This window comes from Euleptes europaea, chromosome 10, assembly GCF_029931775.1.
Source record: "Euleptes europaea isolate rEulEur1 chromosome 10, rEulEur1.hap1, whole genome shotgun sequence".
In the NCBI taxonomy this organism is placed as follows: domain Eukaryota; kingdom Metazoa; phylum Chordata; class Lepidosauria; order Squamata; family Sphaerodactylidae; genus Euleptes; species Euleptes europaea.
The window spans coordinates 4265722-4288878 of NC_079321.1; the positions used below are offsets into that span (position 1 = coordinate 4265722).

The window sequence follows — 23157 nt, forward strand, 5'->3', positions numbered from 1 at the left end:
ACAATTATTATCAGTACTAGTTTTATAGGGGCGCTGCCTTGACTTTTAATGATGGGAAGCAGTATTAAGTCTGTCACTAGTAGTAGAAAAGAGCCAAAGTCCGGTAGGACCTTAAAGATTAACAAAATTTCTGGCAGGGTAGGAGCTTTTGTGAGCCACAGCTCAGTTCTTCAGACAGAGCTAGAATCAGAAGTGAGCTGTGGCTCACAAAAGTTCAAACTGTACCAGAAATTTTGTTAGTCATTAAGGTGAAACTGGACTCTTGACTTTTAACATTTGATAAGGATGAGAAGTGGTGAGCTCTCCTTCCCTGGAGGTTTTTAAGCAGAGGCTAGATGGCCATCTGTCAGCAATGCTGATTCTATGACCTTAAGCAGATGATGAGAGGGAGGGCACCTTGGCCATCTTCTGGGCATGAAGTATGGGTCACTGGGGTGTGTGGGGGGAGGTAGTTCGGAATTTCCTGCATTGTGTGGGGGGTTGGACTAGATGACCCTGGTGGTCCCTTCCAACTCTATCAGTCTATGATTTTAAAGGTCTATATAGGGTATTTTATTTAACGGTATATTTTCTTGGTTGTCAGCCATCCTGAGCGTGACTTCAGTCGGGGAAGGGCGGTATAAAAATCAAACCAACCAACGTAATTCTTCATATGATTCCCGACGTTCCGAATGCCTGCCAAAGAGCATATTGGAACTATCTGATCTGTGGCTGAATTCTATTACAGGACAGTATCTGTGGCTTTTCAATTACAAGCAATTGTGGCATCTTCAGATACTCAGAGAAAGCAAGACAAGAATTACTTTAAAGCTTCCCCCATCCGTCAGTCGTCTCTGTGTACGCTACAGTTAAGAGTATTTTCCAAGTATCTCTTCTCCACCACTTTCAAAAAAACAGATGTTTTTTCTCAAAGCATCGGAAAAGTGATTGCATACATCAGCTCGGTACTTTCTCTGCTACCACACTACACACTTGATGCTAACCAAGGCTCTCATACTTCGAGCATTTCAAGAATTCAGCTTTCCTCTCCCCTGCTTTCTTCGTACCTAGTTAATTGTCGCCCAATGACCCTTATTGATTCAGGGCATTTCCCAGGTTCTTGTCAGACTCCTCCACTTGGAGCAGAAGTTCAATCCTTCCTAGTGCTTAAATCAATTATCATTAGCATGCAAAACCCTCTTATTACCACACACCTCTCCTGTAGATAAATCTGGTGAAAAGCCTCAGGCAGTCTCCACAATTTGATGGGTATTGATTGGTGTCAGCTAAGTAGGTAAAAAAAAAAGAGTAGTCATAGAATCATAGAGTTGGAAGGGACCACCAGGGCCATCTAGCCCAACCCCCTGCACAATGCAGGAAATTCACAACTACCCCCTCACCCCCAGTGACCCTCTACTCCGTGCCCAGAAGATGGGGGGGGAACCCTCCAGGATCCCTGGCCAATCTGGCCTGGAGGAAAATTGCTTCCTGACCCCAATGTGGTGATCAGCATTACCCTGGGCGTATAAGAAAGGGCCATGACAGCCAAGCACTGAAACAACCCTTCCTGCCCTCCCTTTCATGATCAGCCTACGATTACAGAATCAGCATTGCTGACAGATGGCCATCTAGCCTCCGCTTAAAAACCTCCAGGGAAGGACAGCCCTCCACCCCAGGTTGCTCCATAGCAAAAGCCACATAATTCCATTTATTAAGAAAATCAACTGGATGGCTTCAGGGTTTGCATTATATATTTTGATTATATTTTCAACGGGATGGCTTCCGATTTTGTTTCTTTTCCCCAGCGTATCGTGGGCCCAATCTGAGACCAGTTTGCCCCACTCTATGCCCACTGAAGTCAACCAAACGTCCTACAGTCAGTGTGGTGTAGTGATTAAGAGCGGTGGTTTGGGGCGGTGGACTCTAATCTGGAGAACCGGGTTTGATTCCCCACTCCTCCACATGAAGCCAGCTGGGTGACCTTGGGCTAGTCACAGCTCTCTTTGAGCTCTCTCTGCCCCACCTACCTCACAGGGTGTCTGTTGTGGGGAGGGGAAGGGAAGGTGACTGTAAGCCAGCTCGATTCTTCCTTAAATGGTAGAGAAAGTCGGCATATAAAAGCCAACTCTTCTGTTTCTACACAAGAGGCAGATAAAGAGTTCCTCCACCACCTTGTTTCTTTTTAAAACATCTGCATCGATAAAGAGATGTGGATGTTTACAGAGATCCAGAGCTCTTTAAACACCCAGAGCTCTTTATCAATGCAGATGTAAACATCTCTGCCAAAGAAAATTTAATAAAAATACTTCCCCAGTGGCATCTGTTATCCTCTAAATTGGCCAACATTTATCAAGGGGCTAAAGGGGATTGTTGGATATGTGGAGCAACTAATGCAAATTGTATACATTTATGGTGGGAATGCAGTAGAGTGGGTGAATATTGGAATATGATTGCCACGGTGATCTCACAAGGTATCAAGAAAGAGTTACCGCTGTCCCCTAAGATTTTCTTGTCGAATTGCGTGGGTTTCCTACCGAAAGAAATCCATGAATTTGTGCTTAATGCGGACACGTTGGCAAGGTGAATACTTGCCCAAAAGTGGAAGAAAAATATAATCCCAAAGAAGGAAGTGGCTGGAGAAGCTGTCAGTGTATTCGTCTGAGTAAACTAATCAGTCTTTTACACAACCAAAGTCCAAAACGTTTGAAAAAATGAGGGGTTTTTTTGTCTAGAATATGCAGTTAGTTTGAGCTTGTATATTTTGATGTTGATTTATTTAGTAATTTGTATTCTAGACCCTCATATTTTATTTTAATACAATATTAATCCCCCCCCCCCAAAAAAAGGATAAAGAGCTCTGGAGAACAAAAAAGTCTGTACAATGTGTTATTTTGGTTGGTCTTAATAAAAGGCATCTCACCACTGTTGTATTTGGATTTTTAAAAGTGGGTAAGTACTTGTTTGAAAGTTAAAAGAGAAAGTGCCAAAACAGGACTACAGCTGAACATCAAGAAAACAAAAGTAATGACTACAGGAGAATTACACAACTTTAAGGTTGACAATGAGGAAATTGAAATTGTTGAAGACTTTCTATTCCTTGGCTCCACCATCAACCAAAAGGGAGACTGCAGCCAAGAAATCAGAAGGAGATTGAGACTGGGAAGGGCAGCCATGAAGGAGATAGGAAAGATTTTGAAGTGTAAGGATGTGTCACTGGCCACCAAGACTAGATTAATTCATGCCATCGTATTCCCTATTACTATGTATGGGTGTGAAAGCTGGACAGTGAAGAAAGCTGTTAGGAAGAAAATAGATTCCTTTGAAATGTGGTGTTGGAGGAGAGTGTTACAGATACCGTGGACTGCCAAAAAGACAAATCAGTGGGTTATAGATCAAATCAAGCCTGAACTGACTCTAGAAGCTAAAATGACTAAACTGAGGCTATCGTATTTTGGTCACGTCATGAGACAACAAGAGTCACTGGAAAAGACAGTCATGCTAGGAAAAGTTGAGGGCAGCAGGAAAAGAGGAAGACCCAACAAGAGATGGATTGACTCAATAAAGGAAGCCACAGCCTTCAATTTGCAAGATCTGCTGTCAAAGATAGGACATTTTGGAGAACTTTCATTCATAGGGTCGCCATGAGTCAGAAGCGACTTGACGGCACTTAACACACACACACAAATACTTGTTCCCCAACCTTGACAGGTTTTGATCTATTATGTTAAAAAAAGAAGTGTTGGAGAATCCCTTGTCTCCAGTGTGGTGTAGTGGTTAAGAGTGGTGGTTTAGAGCGGTGGACTCTAATGTGGAGAACCAGGTTTGATTCCCCACTCCTCCACGTGAGCGGCAGAGACTAATTTGGTGAACCGGGTTGGTTTCCCCACTCCTCCACATGAAGCCAGCTGGGTGACCTTGGGCTAGTCACACACTCTCAGCCCCACCTAGCTAACAGGGTGTCTGTTGTGGGGAGGGGAAGGGAAGGTGATTGTAAGCCGGTTTGATTCTGCCTTAAGTGGTAAAGAAAGTCGGCATATAAAAACCAACTCTTCTTCCCTGGTACCAATCTTGACCACACACAGTCTGTCTAGCGCTGGTTCAAAACCAATGCTGAGAAAGCACTTTAAAGACTTTGGAAATAGTTTCTAAAAATCCTAGTTTGGGCTAAGTAACAAAAACAAGTCTTCTGCTTTTCCCTGTATCCTGTCGTGGGACATACAAAACGTTGCTTCTGACTGAGAACAATGTTTTTCTGAATTGCAAGATGCTTCAGCTTCCTAACCTAAGAGCTTTTCTCCCTCTCTCGTAATACCCGAACGTGAGGTCATCTGCTGAAGCTGGAGAGGGAGAGATTCAAAACAGATAAAAGGAAGTATTTCTTCACACAACAGAGAGTTGAATTGTGGAACTCCTTGCCCCAGGATGTGGCGATAGCTGCCAACATGGAAGACTTTAAGAAGGGAGGGAAATGTTCAAGGAGGAGGCAGCTATCCATGGCTACTAGTCAAAATGGATTCTATTCATGATGCATAGCTACTCTCTCCAGGATCAGAGGAGCATGCCTATTATCTTAGGGGCTGTGGAACACAGGCAGGATAATGCTGCTGCAGTTGTCTTGCTTTTGGGCTTCCTGGAGGCACCTGGTCGGCCACTGTGTGAACAGACTGCTGTACTTGATGGATCTTGGTCTGATCCTGCAGGGCCATTCTTATGTTCTTATGTGTATTTTTATTTTTCACTGATCTGTCTGAATTGACAGCCACTGCGCACACACTTAAAACAGCTGTTCGTGAGTAGGGTATATATAGCACAACAGAGCGTTTTGTTTTGTAGGATATACTCCAGGCAGTTTAAAGAAAATAGAAAAGCCAGTAGGAGGGAAGAAGGAAAGCAGTGATCATAGCTGTATTTGTAATTGTTTGAAATTGTAACCAGGGAAATGCCTGATGGTTCAGTGGTAGAGACTCTGCTTGGCATGCAGAAGGTCCCAGGTTCAGTCCCTGGCATCTCCAGTTAAAGAGATTAGAAAAGTAAGTGATGGCAGCTCCTCCCCTCCCCTCAGTAGAAAAGGGCAAGAGTCCAGTAGCACCTTAAAGACTAAAAAAATTTCTGGCAGGGTATGAGCTTTCGTGAATCACAGCTCACTTCTTCAGATACAGCCAGAATGTGACTCCATCTACCCTTAAGTAGAGAAGAGTAAATTCAGACACCCAATGGCAATAGCAGGTAAATGACATTAGGAGGCGTTATTGGATCAGGTGTGATATGCAGAGGGACGGTAGACATGGATAAATCAGCACTGGTAATGAGACTGGAATCCCAGGTCCCTATTCAATCCAGGAGAATGCACTGCCTTAAGCTGTGACTCATGAAAGCTCATACCCTGCCAGAAATTTTATTAGTCTTTAAGGTGAACATAAGAACATAAGGTGCTACCAGACTTTTGCCCTTTTCTACTGCTACCGACAGACTAACACGGCTACCCATTGTGATCTTACTCACCTCAGGTGACTGACCAGCTGACTCTCTTCCTTCCGGAGCTGAATATATAATTTTTCAATGTATAGCAGAGTATATTCAAGTGCAATTCAGTCATTCCACAAGTGGGGGCCCCAAAATACTCTTGGGGGAATCCCTTCCCCCTCTAAACGTTAATCCCTCCATCATTGCTATTTGGGGGGGGGGTCTTAAACCCTGCTATGTATTTTTTTAAACCTTCTCTGATTTTTCTGCAAACCTGGAGAGTCCCCCAAGTTTGCTGACCTATCCGTTTTTAGTGAGCGTGGGCCTGGCCTGCGGATTTAAGTATCTGCAGATTCGGCCACACTTGACTGTTAGATATAAGATATACTTAGCAGACTCCAGTGTAAAAAAGCCAACCATTCATGACTTCTCTTTCAAAACACAGTCCCATAGCTTGTAGCAACATTCAGAAGAATGATGTACTGGAAAGAGATTTGGAACATAATTGCCTTTCAGGATAAATTTATAAACATTTTCCTCAAATCCAAAAGCTAAGTCAGTGCTATTTGCAGTGTTGAGTAGTATATTACAATAAAAGACAGTAATTGTTTATGGCTGGGTTACCAGCTGACAGCATAAATAAAGGAAGCAAAATCCTAATTGCATTAGCGGCTGATCTATCGCTATTTTGAACGTCTCATATATGGAGTGCAATTTATTTCTTCACTTAACATTAAGCATATTACAAACGCACTCACAAAGTCTTAGTTGAAGACCCAAAGCACAAAACGTAAGATGTTAATGGTATAAAGGTGCTACCACACGTTTAAGGATCTTCTCAATTACATTATCCTTTGCGGAAATCAGACTTTAAAAAATTTCACATGCCTTTGTCCAAATTCAGTCTTGATTTTTTATGTGAGACAGGCTCATCCACACCAAAATTAAACGGTGTGGTTGATTACTCTTTCAATGGATAAATCGAGCCAGAATAAAGGATTTTTAAATCTCACTCCGTTCAACGGAAGCATTAAGCATTTGCTGAACTGTTCTACACTGAATTAGGAGGGACTCAAGTGGTGAACTCCCACCTCATTGTGTTCAGTATTTTTTTTTATTCATGAATTCCTACATTTGGTCTAAAGTAGAAAAATAATTTTGTCTTATTGTGTCTTCTAAGCCCATCTTAGGCAAACAGGACACAAATCTGGTGGGAAGCAAGTACACAAATCAAACCCAAAACAGTTAACAAAATGTAGAACATTTCAGTCAGATTGACTTCAGGAACTTGCATGTATTTTAGTGAGATTTAAAATGTTTTTAACTTTCATCACTTATGCTCAAAGCACGTAGATTGTAGGGACCCAATCACTTCTTAGTTTTAACAAACTTCTGTGCTTCTTTCAGGAGGGTGTCCACGTCTTTGGTATCTTTGTCCTCAAAATCTGGCTCCCAGTCAGAATCTTCATCCGTAGGGTCGCACTCTTCTTCCTCTTTATCGTCTATGAAGCTGTCATCCAAATCGTACTCATTGGGTTCGCCGTCATGATCACTGTCCTCCTCCAAGACGCTTCTTCCTGCAAAGTGATTTTATCTGATAGGTCAAATCCTTGCATTAAACAACGTAAAACATTAGAGATACACGATAACTGTCTTAGCTGAGTCACATCACTTAATTTTTTCCTTCATAAAAACTTGGAACTTCTGAACGCAAGTTACCTCAGCCAGCTTTGCTATAGCGGGCAAGAAAAGAGACAGGACAAACGAGGGAAAGTGGAGATTCGCTTTCCAAGCACCTTTGGAATAGAGACCTTTGAGAGCTCACGGAGGACAAGAACCAAACCAAGAAGACCAAGTTTTACCAGCATGGCGTAGTGGTTAAGAGCGGTGGACTCTGATCTGGAGAACCAGGTTTGATGCCCCACTCCTCCACATGAGTGGCGGAGGCTAATCTGGTGAACTGGATTTGTTTCCCCACTCCTCCACATGAAGCCAGCTGTGTGACCTTGGGCAAGTTACAGCTCTGTTAGAGCTCTCTCAGCCCCACCTACCTCACAGGGTGTCTGTTGTGGGGAGAGTGAAGGGAAGCCGGTTTGATTCTCCCTCAAGTGGTAGAGAAAGTTGGTATATAAAAACCAACTCTTCTTCTTCTTGGTCCTTTCTCGACATCGGAGAAAGTAACAGAAGCAACTGGCAATCTCTCTGGCCATGAAGCAAATGGCTTCATGGGTGAATGAGTCAAATGTCTTCTAGCAAGTGCTGTTCTCTCTCGCCTTAACTGGTTACGCTTAGTTAGATTTATAAGGAGGCGTCAAGCTCTGTCTCCCTGCACTCTGCGGCTCTGCCAAGGAGCTGGCCACATAAAGGTTAATGAAGCTTTATCTGCCTGCAAGATAAAGAACGCAGATCAGCAGATTGATATGAAGTGGAACTCACTGACCATGACCTTCAGCAAGCTTTGGCCAGTGAGAGCAGCCGCAGGAACCGGCAGACACCCATGCAGCAAGTATTAACGCTCGCATGCGCAAAGACATCGAACACATGGTGATGCGCCCATTTCTGCCACACGATGTGTGGAATGCACCATATTCCTTAACTCAAGGGTACCCAATGCAGCATAGGGTTGCCAACCTCCAGGTACTAGCTGGAGATCTATTACAATGGATCTCCAGCCGATAGAGATCCGTTCCCCTGGAGAAAATGGCCGCTCTGGCAGTTGGACTCTATGGCATTGAAGCCCCTCCCCAAACCCCGCCCTCCTCAGGCTCCGCCCCCCAAAATCTCCCACCAGCGAAGAGTGACCTGGCAACCCTACATGGGAATATATATATATAAGTCTATGTATAAATACTGAAAGTATAATTTATTAGAAGCGCTATATAAAAGTTTAAATTATTTAAAAGCATTAAAATAGCACAATGGCATTTCCTGAGGTTGATAATTATAACCACATACCAAACGCGTTTCGGCCTATGGGGCCTTCATCAGTGGTTAATTAAAACCCTTTGTAAACCTGCACACATTTACAGAAATACATTAATAAATACAAACAGTTCAAACCCAACCAGGCATGTGTATATGTTGTAAATTCTATTCTCAATTACTCAAACATCTGGTATAATAGGTTCTTGTTGCAATACTGGTTAGTATAAGTCGCTCAAATACTATGTGTGCAGGTACCAACCTAGTAAAGCAGCTTTTGTTTTTAGGTTGGGTTTTATTCCTCCTTTTTTTCCCCCCAACCCTACATGGGAACCATGTTACCTGCCAAGTGTTATAGAAAGCAGGTGGGGCTTTTGCCCAGCAAGGCTTCTGATTGGTTGCATACATTTTTTAAAATAACGTTGCTTTGGCAGCAGCTGCCACCACAGCACCAGGCTCTTCACTGTGCAAGTAAAGGTAAGTTGAGGCAGCCATTTCCTGGCTGGCTCCGCCTCCTACGGCAGCCATTTTGTGGCTGTCCCCACCATGCTGTGTTAGAATTCCAACAGCGCCGTCAGACTCTGAAAAAGGTTTCAACCGGACGATGTGGAAAGAAGCTGGGGCCAGTCACACTTCTGCAACTTGTTTTGAAGGTGTAAATGTGAACATTTGGGGTGGAGGAAGACATATGTATTCACCTTGTGGGTTACGAATCAACCTTCTGGTCTAACCACCCTGACAGCAAGGTCTAGATAGATCTATTTATTTATTTAAATTTATAGCCCACCCTCATTCCCAGCCTTATCAGGCTCAGGGTGGGTAAGAACATTTAAAACATAAAACATCTGCTTAAAACAATAATGATTCCCCACTCCTCCACATGAGCGGCGGACTCTAACCTGGAGAATTGGGTTCAATTCCCCACTCCTCCACATGAAGCCAGCTGGGTGACCTTGGGCTAATCACGGTTCTCTAAACTATCTCAGGCCCACCTACCCTCACAAGGTGTCTGTTGTGGGGAGAGGGAGGGAAGGAGATTGCAAGCTGGTTTGATGCTCCTTAAAAGGTAGAGAAAATTGGCATATAAAAACCAGGTCTTCTTCTATAGCAGTCACATATAAAGCTTAGGCATCCTTTCTAAACAAACGAGGCTAAAGGGACATCCCGTAAGAGAGCTTATCCTCTCATTCTGATAACCTTACCCAGGAGTCTTCAGTGAGATGCTCTGTCAAAACCTTTTTTTGGAAGTTTGTGATGTCTATTGGATCACAGCTGCCTGCATTATTCGACAACACACACACAAAAAAATCTCCCCAGAAGGTTGGCAAGGCGACTTCCCTTTGCAGAAGTCATGCAGTTTTGTCCTCAGCAAAGTTCACTTTTCGGTGTGTATCAATCTTCACTTGCTGCCAATTTATCTGAGACATGCTGACAGGTCTATAATTTCCCAGATCTTTCTACGAAGTGGAATTATATCGGCAACCTGATGCCAGCGTGGTGTAGTGGTTAGGAGCAGTGGAGTCTGATCTGGAAAACCGGGTTTGATTCCCCACTCCTCCACATGAGCGGCGGAGGCTAATCTGGGGAACTGATTTGTTTCTCCACTCCTCCACACGAAGCTAGCTGGGTGACCTTGGGCTAGTCACAGTTCTCTTAGAGCTCTCTGAGCCCCACCTACCTCACAGGGTGCCTGTTGTGGGGAGGGGAAGGGAAGGTGATTGTAAGCCAGTTTGAGTTTCCCTTAAGTGGTAGAGAAAGTCAGCATGTAAAAACCAACTCTTCCTCTTCTTCTCTTAAGGGGACTCATGTATGTGATGACTATCGAATCACAGCTGCCTACATTATTTGTCAACATGCCAAAAAAAAAAAAATCTCCCCAGAAGTTTGGCAAGGCGACTTCCCTTTCCAGAAGTCAAGCAGATTTGTCCTTGGCAAAGTTCACTTTTCGGTGCGTAACAATCTTCGCTTGCTGCCAATTCATCTGGGAACATGCTGACAGGTCTATAATTTCCCAGATCTTTCTACAAAGTGGAATTATATATGACACCTCTTAAGGGAACCCATGTTCTTAATTCTGTATCCCAGATGTCACAGCAGTGGCCGGAACCCAAACACTCACTTTTCAAAAATATCTGCCCCCTAAGACATAGGGTTTTTTCCTCTCTTTTTAATGGACAGTCAACAGTAAACATATAAACTAAAAAATAGTCACGTAATCACATAAAGTCATATAAAATACTTTACAAGCCTGCATCCATAGCCCCTTCTCACTTAATCGAAACTGTATCTTATAAAATGGATATTTCCATTCTTTGAATGGTTCTTGTCCATAACAGGTCTACATTATTAATATCATTATTTTTTGGTAAGTGGTTAGCCTCGCTAAAATATACACCTCTTTTATTTTTGACAACCAATCATGTATCTTAGGGGAGGTTTTCTGGTCCCAGTGCCTAGCAAAGACCATTCTAGCTGCAGTTAACATAATGTAACGCAACTATCCGTTGGTCTCTTGGTATTTCAGGAAGATAGCTCAACAATAAGGTTTCCGGCTTAAATGGAATTTGTTTCCTCAACCCAACTGACATAATTTTTACAACCTGTTTCCAAAAGACGGATGCCCTTATGCATACCCACCACATACAAAAAAAAGTCTGCATTTTCTTCATTACAGAACCAATATCTACTGGTACCTGTCTTATACATCTTTCACAGTGGGTAGCTGTGTTAGTCTGTCTGTAGTAGTAGAAAAGGGCAAGAGTACAGTAGCACCTTAAAGACTCACAAAAATATTTTCTGATAGGGTATGAGATAAGCCCAGAGAGAATGACAACAGAACACCTCTGGTTGTCACTTATAGCTCCCAACTAAAACCAGTCCAATGTATTATTAAGGACCTACAACCAATGCTGGATTGTGACACTTCCCTCGCTGAAGCACTGGGGGGGCGACCCTTTCTTGCTTACAGACAGCCGGCTAACCTAAAACAACTTCTCACCCATGATGATAAACTACTTAACAGGAACATGGACTCTGGAACCAAGCCTGCAACAAACCAAGGTGCCAACTTTGCCCTCATATAGATTCTAGGAACATCATCTCTGGACCCACCAATGTCAGCCATACTATCTCAGGTTCATACTCTTGCTCATCTTCTAATGTGATTTATGCCAGCAATGCCCTTCCACAATCTACATTGGACAAACAGGTCAGTCTCTTAGACAAAGATTAAATGGACATAAGTCTGACATCAGAAACCACAATATTCAAAAACCAGTGGGAGAACATTTCAACCTTCCAGGACATTCTGTTGCAGATTTAAGAGTAGCAGTTCTGTTACAAAGGAATTTCAAAGGGAGATTGGAAAGAGAAACTGCTGAATTACAGTTGATATTCAAACTAAAGTCAATGCATTTACCTGGGCTGAATAAAGACCTTGCATTCATGGCTCATTACCAATGCTGATTTCTCCACACCCATCTCTCCCCTGGACATCACAGACTCTTCTGCATACCACACCTAATCCCATCAAGCCTGCTATTCACATTTACATACTGTTAACATTTACATACTAATGCTTGTCTGAATTCACTCTCCTCTACTTAAAGACAGATGGATTCACATTCTAGCTGTATCTGAAGAAGTGAGCTGTGGCTCACGAAAGCTCATACCCTATCAGAAAATATTTTTGTTAGTCTTTAAGGTGCTACTGGACTCTTGCCTTTTATACATCTTTGTCATCCTTGAAGGTGGTACCCCTAAGATATAGTTAAAATATGACTGCAATCCAGGGTGTGGTAAGAGCTGAGGAAAGCACTTCACGCATAGGAAGCCATATGTGATTTAGTCCTTAATCCTATTTTTATATGTGTACACCATACTGCTGAAAGCTGAATATTTTTACTTCCCCAGCGAGGATTGTATTGGTTAGATCAGGGGTCTCCAATATGGGGGCATAGGGTTTTCAAGGCATAAGACGAACAGAGGTGGTTTGCCATGGCCTGCCTCTGCGCAGCAACCCTGGACTTCCTTGGTGGTCTCCCATCCAAGTACTAACCAGGGCCAACCCTATTCAGCTTTGGAGATCTGAAGAGTTTGGGCTAGCCTGGCCCATCCAGGTCAGGACAAGAGACATTCAAGGCTGGTTTGCTATTGCCTGCCTCTGTGTAGCAACCCTGGACTTCCTTGGTGGTCTCCCATCCAAGTACTAATTATGGCGGACCTTGCTTAGGTTCTGAGATCTGATGAGCTGAAAAATCTGAAAAAGGGACTGTATACAGACATACATGTGTGTGTTTTTTTCCCAATGCTGTTTTAATGCTTGAAATTTTTAAATATGCTCTATCTTGGGGACCCTGAGCTGTATGGAAAGATGGTGAATGTTTTAAATATGTAAGAAAAATGTTTTTAAAGCTTAGCTTGTTCTAATGTAAATGCACCGCAAGACTGAATTTTTAATGTTATGATAAAAGACCACTTTATGGTTCTTCGTTTCCAAGAGATATTCAGCCAACGACAGCAACGTAGTGTGATAAAGAGCTCTGATTCTTCCTAAAGACTTACCTGGAAAAGACAATAGTGCTTAGAAAAGTCAAATGCAGTACAGGAAAAAAGACGCAATACAAGATGGATTGACTCAATCAAGGAAGCCATGACTTTCTCTTTGCAAGACCTGGGCAAGGCTGCTAATAATAGGATGTTTCGGAGTTCATTCATTCAGAGGGTTGTCACAAGTCGGAAGCGACTTGATGACATGTAACACGCATGCACACAACTCCCCAAAAAACCTAGAGAGATCAGTTTGTGGCCTTATTTTCTTATGTAAAATCTTTAAAAGTAAGCTAACTCTGTAGGACAAATTACATGCAGAAGGCTCCCTAAGTCCTTTTACAAGGAAAGTCAAGCTCCTGAACAAGAATTTACTTAGTGCTTAGTGCTTTGACCTGGATAGGCACATGAAGCTGCCTTATCCTGAATCAGACCCTTGATCCATCGAAGTCAGTATTGTTTGCTCAGAACGGCGGCAGCTCTCCAGGGTCTCAGACGGAGGTCTTTCACATCACCTACTTGCCTAGTCCCTTTAACTGGACATGCCGGGGATTGAACCTGGGACCTTCTGCATGCCAAGCAGATGCTCTACCACTGAGCCACGGCCCCTCCCTAATAATGAACACATGAAGCTGCCTTATACTGAATCAGACCCTTGGTCCATTATAGTCTTGTCTACTCAGACCAGCAGCAGCTCTCCAGGGTCTCAGGCAGGGGTCTTTCACATCACCTACTTGCTTAGTCCCTTTAACTGGAGAGGCCGGGGATTGAACCTGGGACCTTCTGCATGCTAAGCAGGTGCTCTTCCACTCAGCCACAGCCCCTCCCAGGCTTGGGTTGGGTAGCCTGATCTTCTTTTCCTCCTTTGCTCCCATGACCCATAGGTCCTGAGCAGTTATTTCTTAGAGGAAAATATGATGGAGAGATATTTGGCCACGGCCAGTGTTATATTTGGATCTGTATCCATCAGCAAAAAGGGGACTGTTTTGTCTCTTGTTATGGTGGCAGGAATTCTCGCCAATAGGGGGGTGATCCATTTATCTCGGTGGTGTTTAAAGAGGGGGCATTCCATCATCTTATGAGATAATGTGTCAATTTTCTTTGAATCGCACGGGCAAAGTCTGTCAGAATATTGTAGATTTCTATATCTTTCGTTTAATACTGCTGAGGGTGCAGCATTTAAATGGGCGAGCACAAAGGCTCTTGGGAAGGAAGGGGCTCTCAGGTTGTAAAAGTATAGTGGAATTAGCGAAGGGGGAGGAATGCCAAAGAATTGAGTTGAACATAATCTCCGGGCACGCATTGTGGAACTATGGCAATGTAACTCTTTTATGCATCTCTTAATAGTTAATATAGATTTCCTTTTCCCCATATTTAGTAGGGTATCCTTAGACAGACCAAAAAGTTGTAATTTTTTGTCGATTTCTTGCATCCAACAGGTGCTGAAGTGATCTTGTTGTAGTTCATAGATAAGGCCGTCCTTCACCGCCGCAAATATAATTTTTAGTAGCCTGATGCTCTTCCACTCAGCCACAGCCCCTCCCAGGCCTGGGTTGGGTAGTCAGATCTCAGAAGCTAAGCAGGGTTAGAATTTCCTCAGGGCTAGAATTTAGTTGTCGTCCTAATGTCTAGATGGAAACTCTTTTGATTTAATTTCAACCCGTTGTTTCTGGTCAGACCTTCTGGGGCAACAGAAAACAACTTGGCACCGTCCTCTATGTGACAGCCCTTCAAGTACTTGAAGATGGTTATCATATCCCCTCTCAGTCTTCTCCTCTTCAGGCTAAACATACCCAGCTCCTTCAACCTTTCCTCATAGGACTTGGTCTCCAGACCCCTCACCATCTTTGTTGCCCTCCTCTGGACACGTTCCAGCTTGTCTACATCCTTTTAAAATTGTGGTTAGTACTTGAATGGGAGACAACTAAGGAAGTTCAGGGTCACTATGCAGAGGCAGGCAATGGCAAACCACCTCTGAATATCTCTTGCCTTGAAAACCCTACAGGGTTGCCATAGGTCAGCTGTGACTTGAAGGCACTTTTTTTTTTTTACTTGCTTTGTTTGGAAATACTCCGTTTTGGAAATGCGCAGCATCCTTACCTTTTTTGGCAGGATTTGGTCTAGTCTGCCTTCTTTCGGGTCCTAAAGGAACAAGCAAAACAAAAAATCATTTCTGCAACTACAATTGAACAGTACGAAATATGAAAAAAAATCCATATTTTAAGTGTATAAGATGACTGGGAACACTGGGCTGTACATATTATGAAGGTGAGGGGAAAATGGTGGACAGGGAAATGAATTCTTATAATTTTTGAAACCTTTACTTGTTTTGCGTATAGCAGCGCCAGGGGGAATCTTTCAGATTCTATTTAGTAATGTCCCCTTGCGTGTGCATGCACATAGGTATGTTACTAACAAGAATCTGAAAGATTCCCGCTGATGAAGCTACACGTGAACCAGGTAGGGGTTGCAAATTTTTTTAAAGAATTCATTTCCCGCTGCACCATTTGTTCCCTTGCCTTCATTTTGTGTTGGTGTGGCCCTCTGAAAGCCAGCATGGAGCAGTGGTCAAGAGCGGTGGACTCTGACCTGGAGAACTGGGTTTGATTCCCCACTCCACCACATAAGCGGCAGACACTAATCTGGTGAACTGGGTTGGTTTCCCCACTCCTACACACGAAGCCAGCTGGGTGACCTTGGGCTCATCACAGCTCTCTTAGAGCTCTCAGCCCCACCTACCTCACATGGTATTTGTTGTGGGGAGGGGAATGGAAGGAGATTGTAAGCCAGTTTGAAACTCCCTTAAGTGGTAGAGAAAGTTAGCATATCAAAACCAACTTTTCTCCTTTTTGCACATCTCCCCAACCACAAGAGCCGATCAGTTCTCCGGGGAAAAATGACCGCTTTGGCAATTGGAATCTATGGCATTGAAGCCCCTCCCCTCCCCAAATAGGGTTGCCAACCTCCAGGTACCGGCTGGAGATCTCCTGCTATTACAACTGATCTCCAGCCGATAGAGATCAATTCCCCTGGAGAAAATGGCCACTTTGGCTATTGGACTCTATGGCATTGAAGTCCCTCCCTTCCCCAAACCCAAGCTGGCAACCCTATGCCCACAGGTCTTATAGTGGCCTCGTGCACCAAAATAAGCCCCACTTGCTAATGTTACTAATCTTACTAAAGCATATGTTTATGGGGCTGGAAATTATTGATGTTATATGACGAGATTCTATTGTAATTATTGTATCGAACTTGTATGGTGAGCTGCCATGAGCCCGGCTCTGGCTGGGGGCAGGCAGGATATGAAACAAAATAAATAAATAAATCTTTACCTGGGGGTGCCGTGTGCTTATACTCTTTCTTGTGCTGGGGATTCGTCCTGCAAAGAAAGGGTGGGGGAATAGTTAAGGCCTAGGACTTCTCTTCCAGCTTTTTCTAGAGTGTTAATAACGTTTTCTGGACACTGAAAGCTAGCACAGAACTCATGCCCCAAGGAAAGCTGATGAAATTTAAGCAGGGGGGGTTAATGATTTTGTCCACTGCAACTTCAAGATACGTCTCTGAGTAGGGTGGTCAACCTCCAGGTACTAGCTGGAGACCACCTGCTATTACAAACTGATCTCCAGCCGACTGAGATCAGATCACCTGGAGGAAATGGCGGCTTTGGCAATTGGACTCTATGGCATTGAAGTCCCTCCCCTCCCCAAACCCTGCCCTCCTCAGGCTCCACCCCCAAAACCTCCCCTGGTGGCGAAGAGGGCCCTAACAACCCTAACTCTGAGCCTTTCAAGAGAAAAGGAAAAAACGCTTTAGAATGGAGGAAAAATATAACAGGTTCAGAGTCAAATTAAAAAGCTATTTTTCCTCACTTCGGGAAGAAGGATTTCTGTTTGGCTGTTCATTGCTTATATTTGGCTTGTCCTTTCATACATTTAAGCTGTCCAACAATGTGCACATTTATCAAAAGTGGAAACACCGACTGCAAAACAAGTATTGTTTTAAAAACTGACAACACTGAAGCGGATTTTAAGACGCTTTCAACGTGAGCCAAGAAACCATTGTCCCTTGCTGAAGCTTTTTTACTAAGATATTGTGTACCTGTATGCCAAAATAACGATATGACATTTACAAAGGAGCTAAATGGACACAGAAATTGTTTTATAATATATGCGCACAGAATCTCACTTACATAGGTCCAACTCCTGCTGCCGCAAGAGGTGGAGCTAACTACGAAATGGCTGCCATGGGAGGCGGAGCCAAGCACAAAATGGCTGCCATGGGAGGTGGAGCCAACCCCAAAATGTCAGGAAGTGATGCTTTGAATCTAATATGGCAAGAGGCTTAAATGTCCTAGAAAAGAATTAAATACTATGCACAAGTTAAGATGGGGATATATGGTGAAAGAAAAAGTTACATGGGGATCTGGTATTGTAAGCAGGAGTTATGAGGTAGGAGATGGCCGGAATGCAACCGGCCGGCCTCCTCTCCCAAGGCTGTCATGGAGCACAAACATTGTATGAACTACTGAAGTTCTGAGCCATTTGCATGCGAATGCAATTTGAGATAATCTGCTGCCTTCAGATATCATAATGGCTCCTTCATCCTCCTACGTCCAGATCGCAGCTTGATTCCTCCTCCCTCTCCATCAGCGGGACATTCAAGCACTGTATCCCATGGCTGAGCAGAGCCTATTAAACACCAGGCCACAATGGTGTCTAATTAAGACAGTGAAATAATCAGCAAATTGGAAAGATAACAGCTCAAAGCAGATTTGTCAAGCCTGGGGAGGTTGCTTGATAATAAACTGTTCAATAGGCAGATGAGCAGCCAAACGGGGTACTATGTAATTTAGATTGTCACAAGAACATATGAACATAAGAAACGCCACGCTGGATCAGGCCAAGGGCCATCAAGTCCAGCAGTCTGTTCACACAGGGGCCAACCAGGTGCCTCTAGGAAGCCCACAAGCAGGATGACTGCAGCAGCACCATCCTGCCTGTGTTCCACAGCACTTAATATAATAGGCATGCTCCTCTGATCCTGGAGAGAGGAGGTATGCATCATGACTAGTATCCATTTTGACTAGTACCCATGAATACCCCTCTCCTCCATGAACATGTGCACTCCCTTCTTAAAGCCCTCCAAGCTGGCAGCCATCACCACATCCTGGGGCAGGGAGTTCCACAATTTAACTATGCGTTGTGTGAATACTTCCCTCGTATGCATAATTTACAACTACACAGGACGCTGGATTTACACCAACATCAGACACTAGGTTCTATACCAGAAGTTCCCAACGTGGTGCCTGTAGGCACCATAGCAACCACCAACACCTTTCCTGTTGCCTGCCAAGTGTTTCTAGAAAGTGGGTGGGGCCAGGTGGGGTTTTTGCCAAGCCCATGGTCCCCAATGCTGGTTTCCAGTCTGTCCTTAAGTATCATTTCAGCTTTTCTCCCTCTCTAATAGTACGACAATGTGGGGCTCATCTGCTGAAGCTGGAGGGTGAGAGATTCAAAAAAGATAAAAGGAAGTATTTCTAAACACAACACATAGTTAAATTGTGGAACTCCCTGTCCCAGGATGTGGTGAAGGCTGCCAACTTGGAAGTCTTTAAAAGGGGAGTGGACATGTTCATGTAGGAGAGAGGTATTCATGGCTACTAGTAAAAATGGCTACAAGTCACGATGCATACCTATTCTCTCCAGGATCAGAGGAGCATGCCTGTTATATTAGGTGCTGTGGAACACAGGCAGGACAATGCTGCTGCAGTCGTCTTGTTTGGGGGCTTCCTAGAGGCACCTGGTTGGGCCACTGTGTGAACAGACTGCTGGACTTGATGGACCTTGGTCTGATCCAGCATGGCTTTTCTTATGTCCTCATGATCACTTCCGGTATTCAGACACAGTGCCTAACCATGTTTAAACATCATATCTGCAGAGGGTCTGTATGTTCACCTACAGTTCTTCAATTACAGATCTCGGTGCTAACATACCCACAACACCAGTTGGAACACATCCAATGATATCTCCTACAAACATCAGCCAATACACACAAATATCATCAACATTTTTAAAAAATACATTTTCTAGAGAGAAAGGAGCCTCTCTCTCCGTCAAGAATCAGAAACCTCTACATACTGGGTAGTAACTCTTACCTGTAACAAGCAGTTCCGTAGGGGCATTCGGGTCGACGATCATTATCAGCTGGAGTTACAACTTCCGGGTCTTGATAATCGGCATCGCCAGGATGAGAGAACTCTTGGAAGTGTACGGGATTCTTCCTGTGAAATTGGGAAGGATACTGTTCATACACGCTTTCAAAGTATTTTCCATGCAGGTCTAGGGTTAGAAAACGCCATGAAAGTTACTCAACTAAGCACTCATGTTCTAATTGACTGGAACACCAACATATTGTTCACAACAATCCAAGATCCCTTGGGGGGGGGGAGGTGCCATCATGTCACAATCGACTTATGGCAACCCTGTAGAGTTTTTCATGGCAAGAGATGTTCAGAGGTTCCTCGCCATTGCCTGCCTCTGTGTAGCAACCCTGGACTTCCTTGGGGGTCTCCCATCCAAGTACTAACCAGGGCCCAGAACCAACTGGTTGAAATTAAATCAAAAGAGTTTCCGTCTAGACATTAGGAAGAATTTTCTAACAGTCAGAACGGTTCCTCGGTGGAACAGGCTTCCTTGGGAGGTGGTGAGCTCTACTTCCCTGGACATTTTTAAGAAGAGGCTAGATGGATATCTGTCAGCAATGCTGATTCTATGACCTTAGGCTTATCATAAGAAGGAGGGCATCTTGGGCATCTGCTGAGCATGGAGTAGGGGTCACTGGGGGTGTGGGGGGGAGGTAGTTGTGAGCCAGTGTTATGTAGTGGTTAAGAGCAGTGGTTTGGAGCGGTGGACTCTGATCTGGAGAACCGGGTTTGATTCCCCACTCCTCCACATGAGCGGCGGAGGCTAATCTGGTGAACTGGATTTGTTTCTCCACTCCTCCACATCAAGTCAGCTGGGTGACCTTGGGCTAGTCACACTCTCTTAGCCTCACCTACCTCACAGGGTATCTATTGTGGGGAGGGAAAGGGAAGATGATTGTAAGCTGGTTTGATTCTTCCTTAAGTGTTAGAGAAAGTTGGAATATAAAAACCAACTCTTCGTCTTCTTCCTGCATTGTGCAGGGTGTTGGACTAGATGACCCTGGCGGTCCCTTCCAACTCTATGATTCTATGCTTCTGGGATCTAATGAGATCAAACTAGGCTGGGCCATCCAGGTCAGGGGTCCAAGATCCTTTCCTCACATCAAATTGGTTTAAGCTGTGTGCGGGCATGGCATTTATTATGAAGCACGTTTATGAAGTCCACATTGTTTATCCCCTATGACAGATAGCAGATTTTCTCCTTTGGTGCTGTCAAATCAATGTGACAGAGCTCTTGCACAACCCGCTCTGAATTTCTGAATGACACGACCCTTATAGAGAAAACATGGAAAGTAATTTGAGGGTGTCACATTCAGTCAAGGTTGTTCTGATCCGAGTCCCTGAACCCATGGCCAAACTTTATTTTTCCCAAGAGGGGGAGAAACAGAGAAAAGCAAGAATTTTGGGTCAGCGGGAAACCAGCCATTTGGCCTACCTGCCAAGAGGATACCTGAAGGAGTGAGCTGTGACTTACGAAAGCTGATGTGTCAAATGCCGCCAAGTTGCTTCCGACTCATGGCGACCCTGTGAATCAACGTCCTCTAAAACGTCCTCTCTTTAACAGCCTTGCTCAGGTCTTGCAAACTGAGGGCTGTGGCTCCCTTTATTGACTCCATTCATCTCTCATTGGGTCTTCCTCTTTTCCTGCTGCCCTCAACTTTTCCTAGCATGACTGTCTTTTCTAGTGACCGTCTTCTCATAATGTGACCAAAGTATAACAGCCTCAGTTTATAACAGCCTCATTTTAGTCATTTTAGCTTCTAGGGCCAGTTCAGGCTTGATTTGTTTTTTGGCAGTCCACGGTATCCATAACGCTCTCCTCCAACACCACATTTCAAAGGAGTCTACTTTATTCCTGTCAGCTTTCTTCATTGTCCAGCTTTCACACCCATACATAGTAATAGGGAATACGATAACATGAATTAACTTGATCTTGGTGGCCAGTGACACATCCTTACACTTCAGAAAGTGCATACCTTGCCAGAAATCTTGTTAGTGTTTAAGGTGCTACTGGACTCTTGCTCTTTTCTACTTCTACAGATAGACTAAAACGCGTGGACACATAAAGCTACTTTATACTGAACAACACCATCGGTACATCAAAGTCGGTATTGTCTCCTCAGACCGGCAGCGGTTCTCCGGGGTCTCAGGCAGAGGTCTTTCACATCACCTTACTTGCCTAGTTTCTGGAGAAGCCGAGGATTGAGCCTGGGACCTTCTGCATGATAGGCAGATGCGCTTCCACTGAGCTATGGCCCCTCTCCATGACTCTCCTGGGTCTCAGGCAGAGGTCTTTTGCATCAAGTTCTACCTGGTGCTTGGACACTGGAGATGCCAGGGATTGAATTTGGGGCCTTCTGCATGCCAAGCAGATGCTCTACCACTGAGCCACAGCCACTCCCACCATTGGGAGGGGTTGTAGCTCAGTGGAAGAGCATCTGCTTGGCATGCAGAAGATCCCAGGTTCAATCCCTGGTATCACCAGTTAAAGGGACTAGGCGAGTAGATGAGGTGAAAGACCCCCGCTTGAGACCCTGGAGAGCCGCTGCTGGTCCAAATAGATGATACTAACTTTGATGGACCCAGGGTCTGATTCAGTATAAAGCAGCTTCATGTGTGATCTTTCAGAGATGGGTAACAGGATCTATACATAGCATTCCAAAGACATAAAGACATAACTATATAAAGACATAATGATAACTGGCAGTTTTATCATCTAGCCCATTCCTAATAATACCAAATCTTGGCCGGCATTAAAAGAACTGTGCTTGTTCCATGACCAATGGAGCATTAGGCTAGCTTATACAGATTGGTATACCACACGGCAAATCTCTATGCGAAACTTGTGTAAGTTTCAAAGACCATGAACGTTCCACGGCTCAGCCTATTTCACAGGTTACCCTCCAAGCTTCTGGTAAGGAGTCTGGTCTTCGCAAGGTTGCGTATTTCGTGAAAAGTTCACCCACGCATCTCTGTAGACCAGAACTGATTTTCAGAAGCCCCACTCACTCTTATTTATCTCCTCAGCGCCACCAAGTCCTTAGCCACACAAAAGATTTGAAGGCTTAACAAAGAATTCAGTGGAATGAGCCATCTCTACGATTTCCCAACTGTGGCAACGGGAGATTTGTTAGAGACTAACTACAGCAATTTAAGCAGAGCAGGTGTAATCCAAACTCAAACAGGCCTGGATCAATTGCTCAGTTTTGTTCACTTATTTCTCCCCACGAGCCTTTGTTAGAGAGAGTACGCGGTATCTCTCTTTATGAAAGGATCGTTTTAGACACCAGGAAAACTCAATGAGTGTAGCCATAAGCATCTACAAGAATTAAGATTGCATTTTGAATTCTTTCAGAAAAGAGGCGTTATTTCATTCACAACTTTTCCCTCTTGGTTTATTCTGCGTGCCATTAAAGGGTTAAAGGACCTAGCAATACAAATATAAATAAGCTACCAAATGCTGAGCTGGCTCCATTTTTAAGAAGGAAAATTCAAATTACTCCCTGACACCACCCTGACAGTAAGATACAAACATCTGAAAAACTAAAGATGCAGATTATTGAACAAAGATTGTAATAGTCACATATATTTATGTTCTTGTATAGGTGAATTCGGAATTTTATGTAAAGAAGCCTTTACAGCCGAAACGCGTTTGGTCTTAGCTTTGGTATTGTTTAGTTGGATTTTTGTGTTTATTTGTTATATTTACAATAGATACATAGAGGATTGAACAGGGGCTATATAAAAGTTGTTTATTCATGTCTGTATTAAATTTATTATGCATCACTTACAAGATTACTTGTATCAATATTAGCCCCATTTTTAAAGTTGATTCCTGACCTTAGAAGAAAAAGAGTTGGTTTTGATATGCCGGCTTTCTCTACCACTTAAGGGAGACTCAAACCAGCTTACGATCACCTTCCCTTCTCCACAACAGACACACTGTGAGGGAGGTGAAGCTGAGAGCCTTAAGAGAGCTGTAACTTGCCCAAGGTCACCCAGATGGCTTCATGTGTAGGAGTGGGGAAACAAATCCAGTTCCC

At 43.9% G+C, this 23157-nt stretch overlaps 1 protein-coding gene across 1 annotated transcript in view; it reads right to left on the reverse strand.

Annotated features, from left to right (window-relative positions):
* Window positions 1–6810: 6810 nt before the first annotated feature.
* APLF (aprataxin and PNKP like factor) overlaps window positions 6811–23157 on the reverse strand; it is a 39597-nt gene continuing 23250 nt past the window's right edge. The window contains exons 8-11 of the mRNA XM_056856772.1: window positions 19067–19192; window positions 16245–16291; window positions 15013–15054; window positions 6811–7019 (exon numbers count right to left, since the gene is read on the reverse strand). Of these exons, the coding sequence (XP_056712750.1) occupies window positions 6811–7019; window positions 15013–15054; window positions 16245–16291; window positions 19067–19192 (424 nt within the window). The remainder of the gene's footprint in view (window positions 7020–15012; window positions 15055–16244; window positions 16292–19066; window positions 19193–23157) is intronic.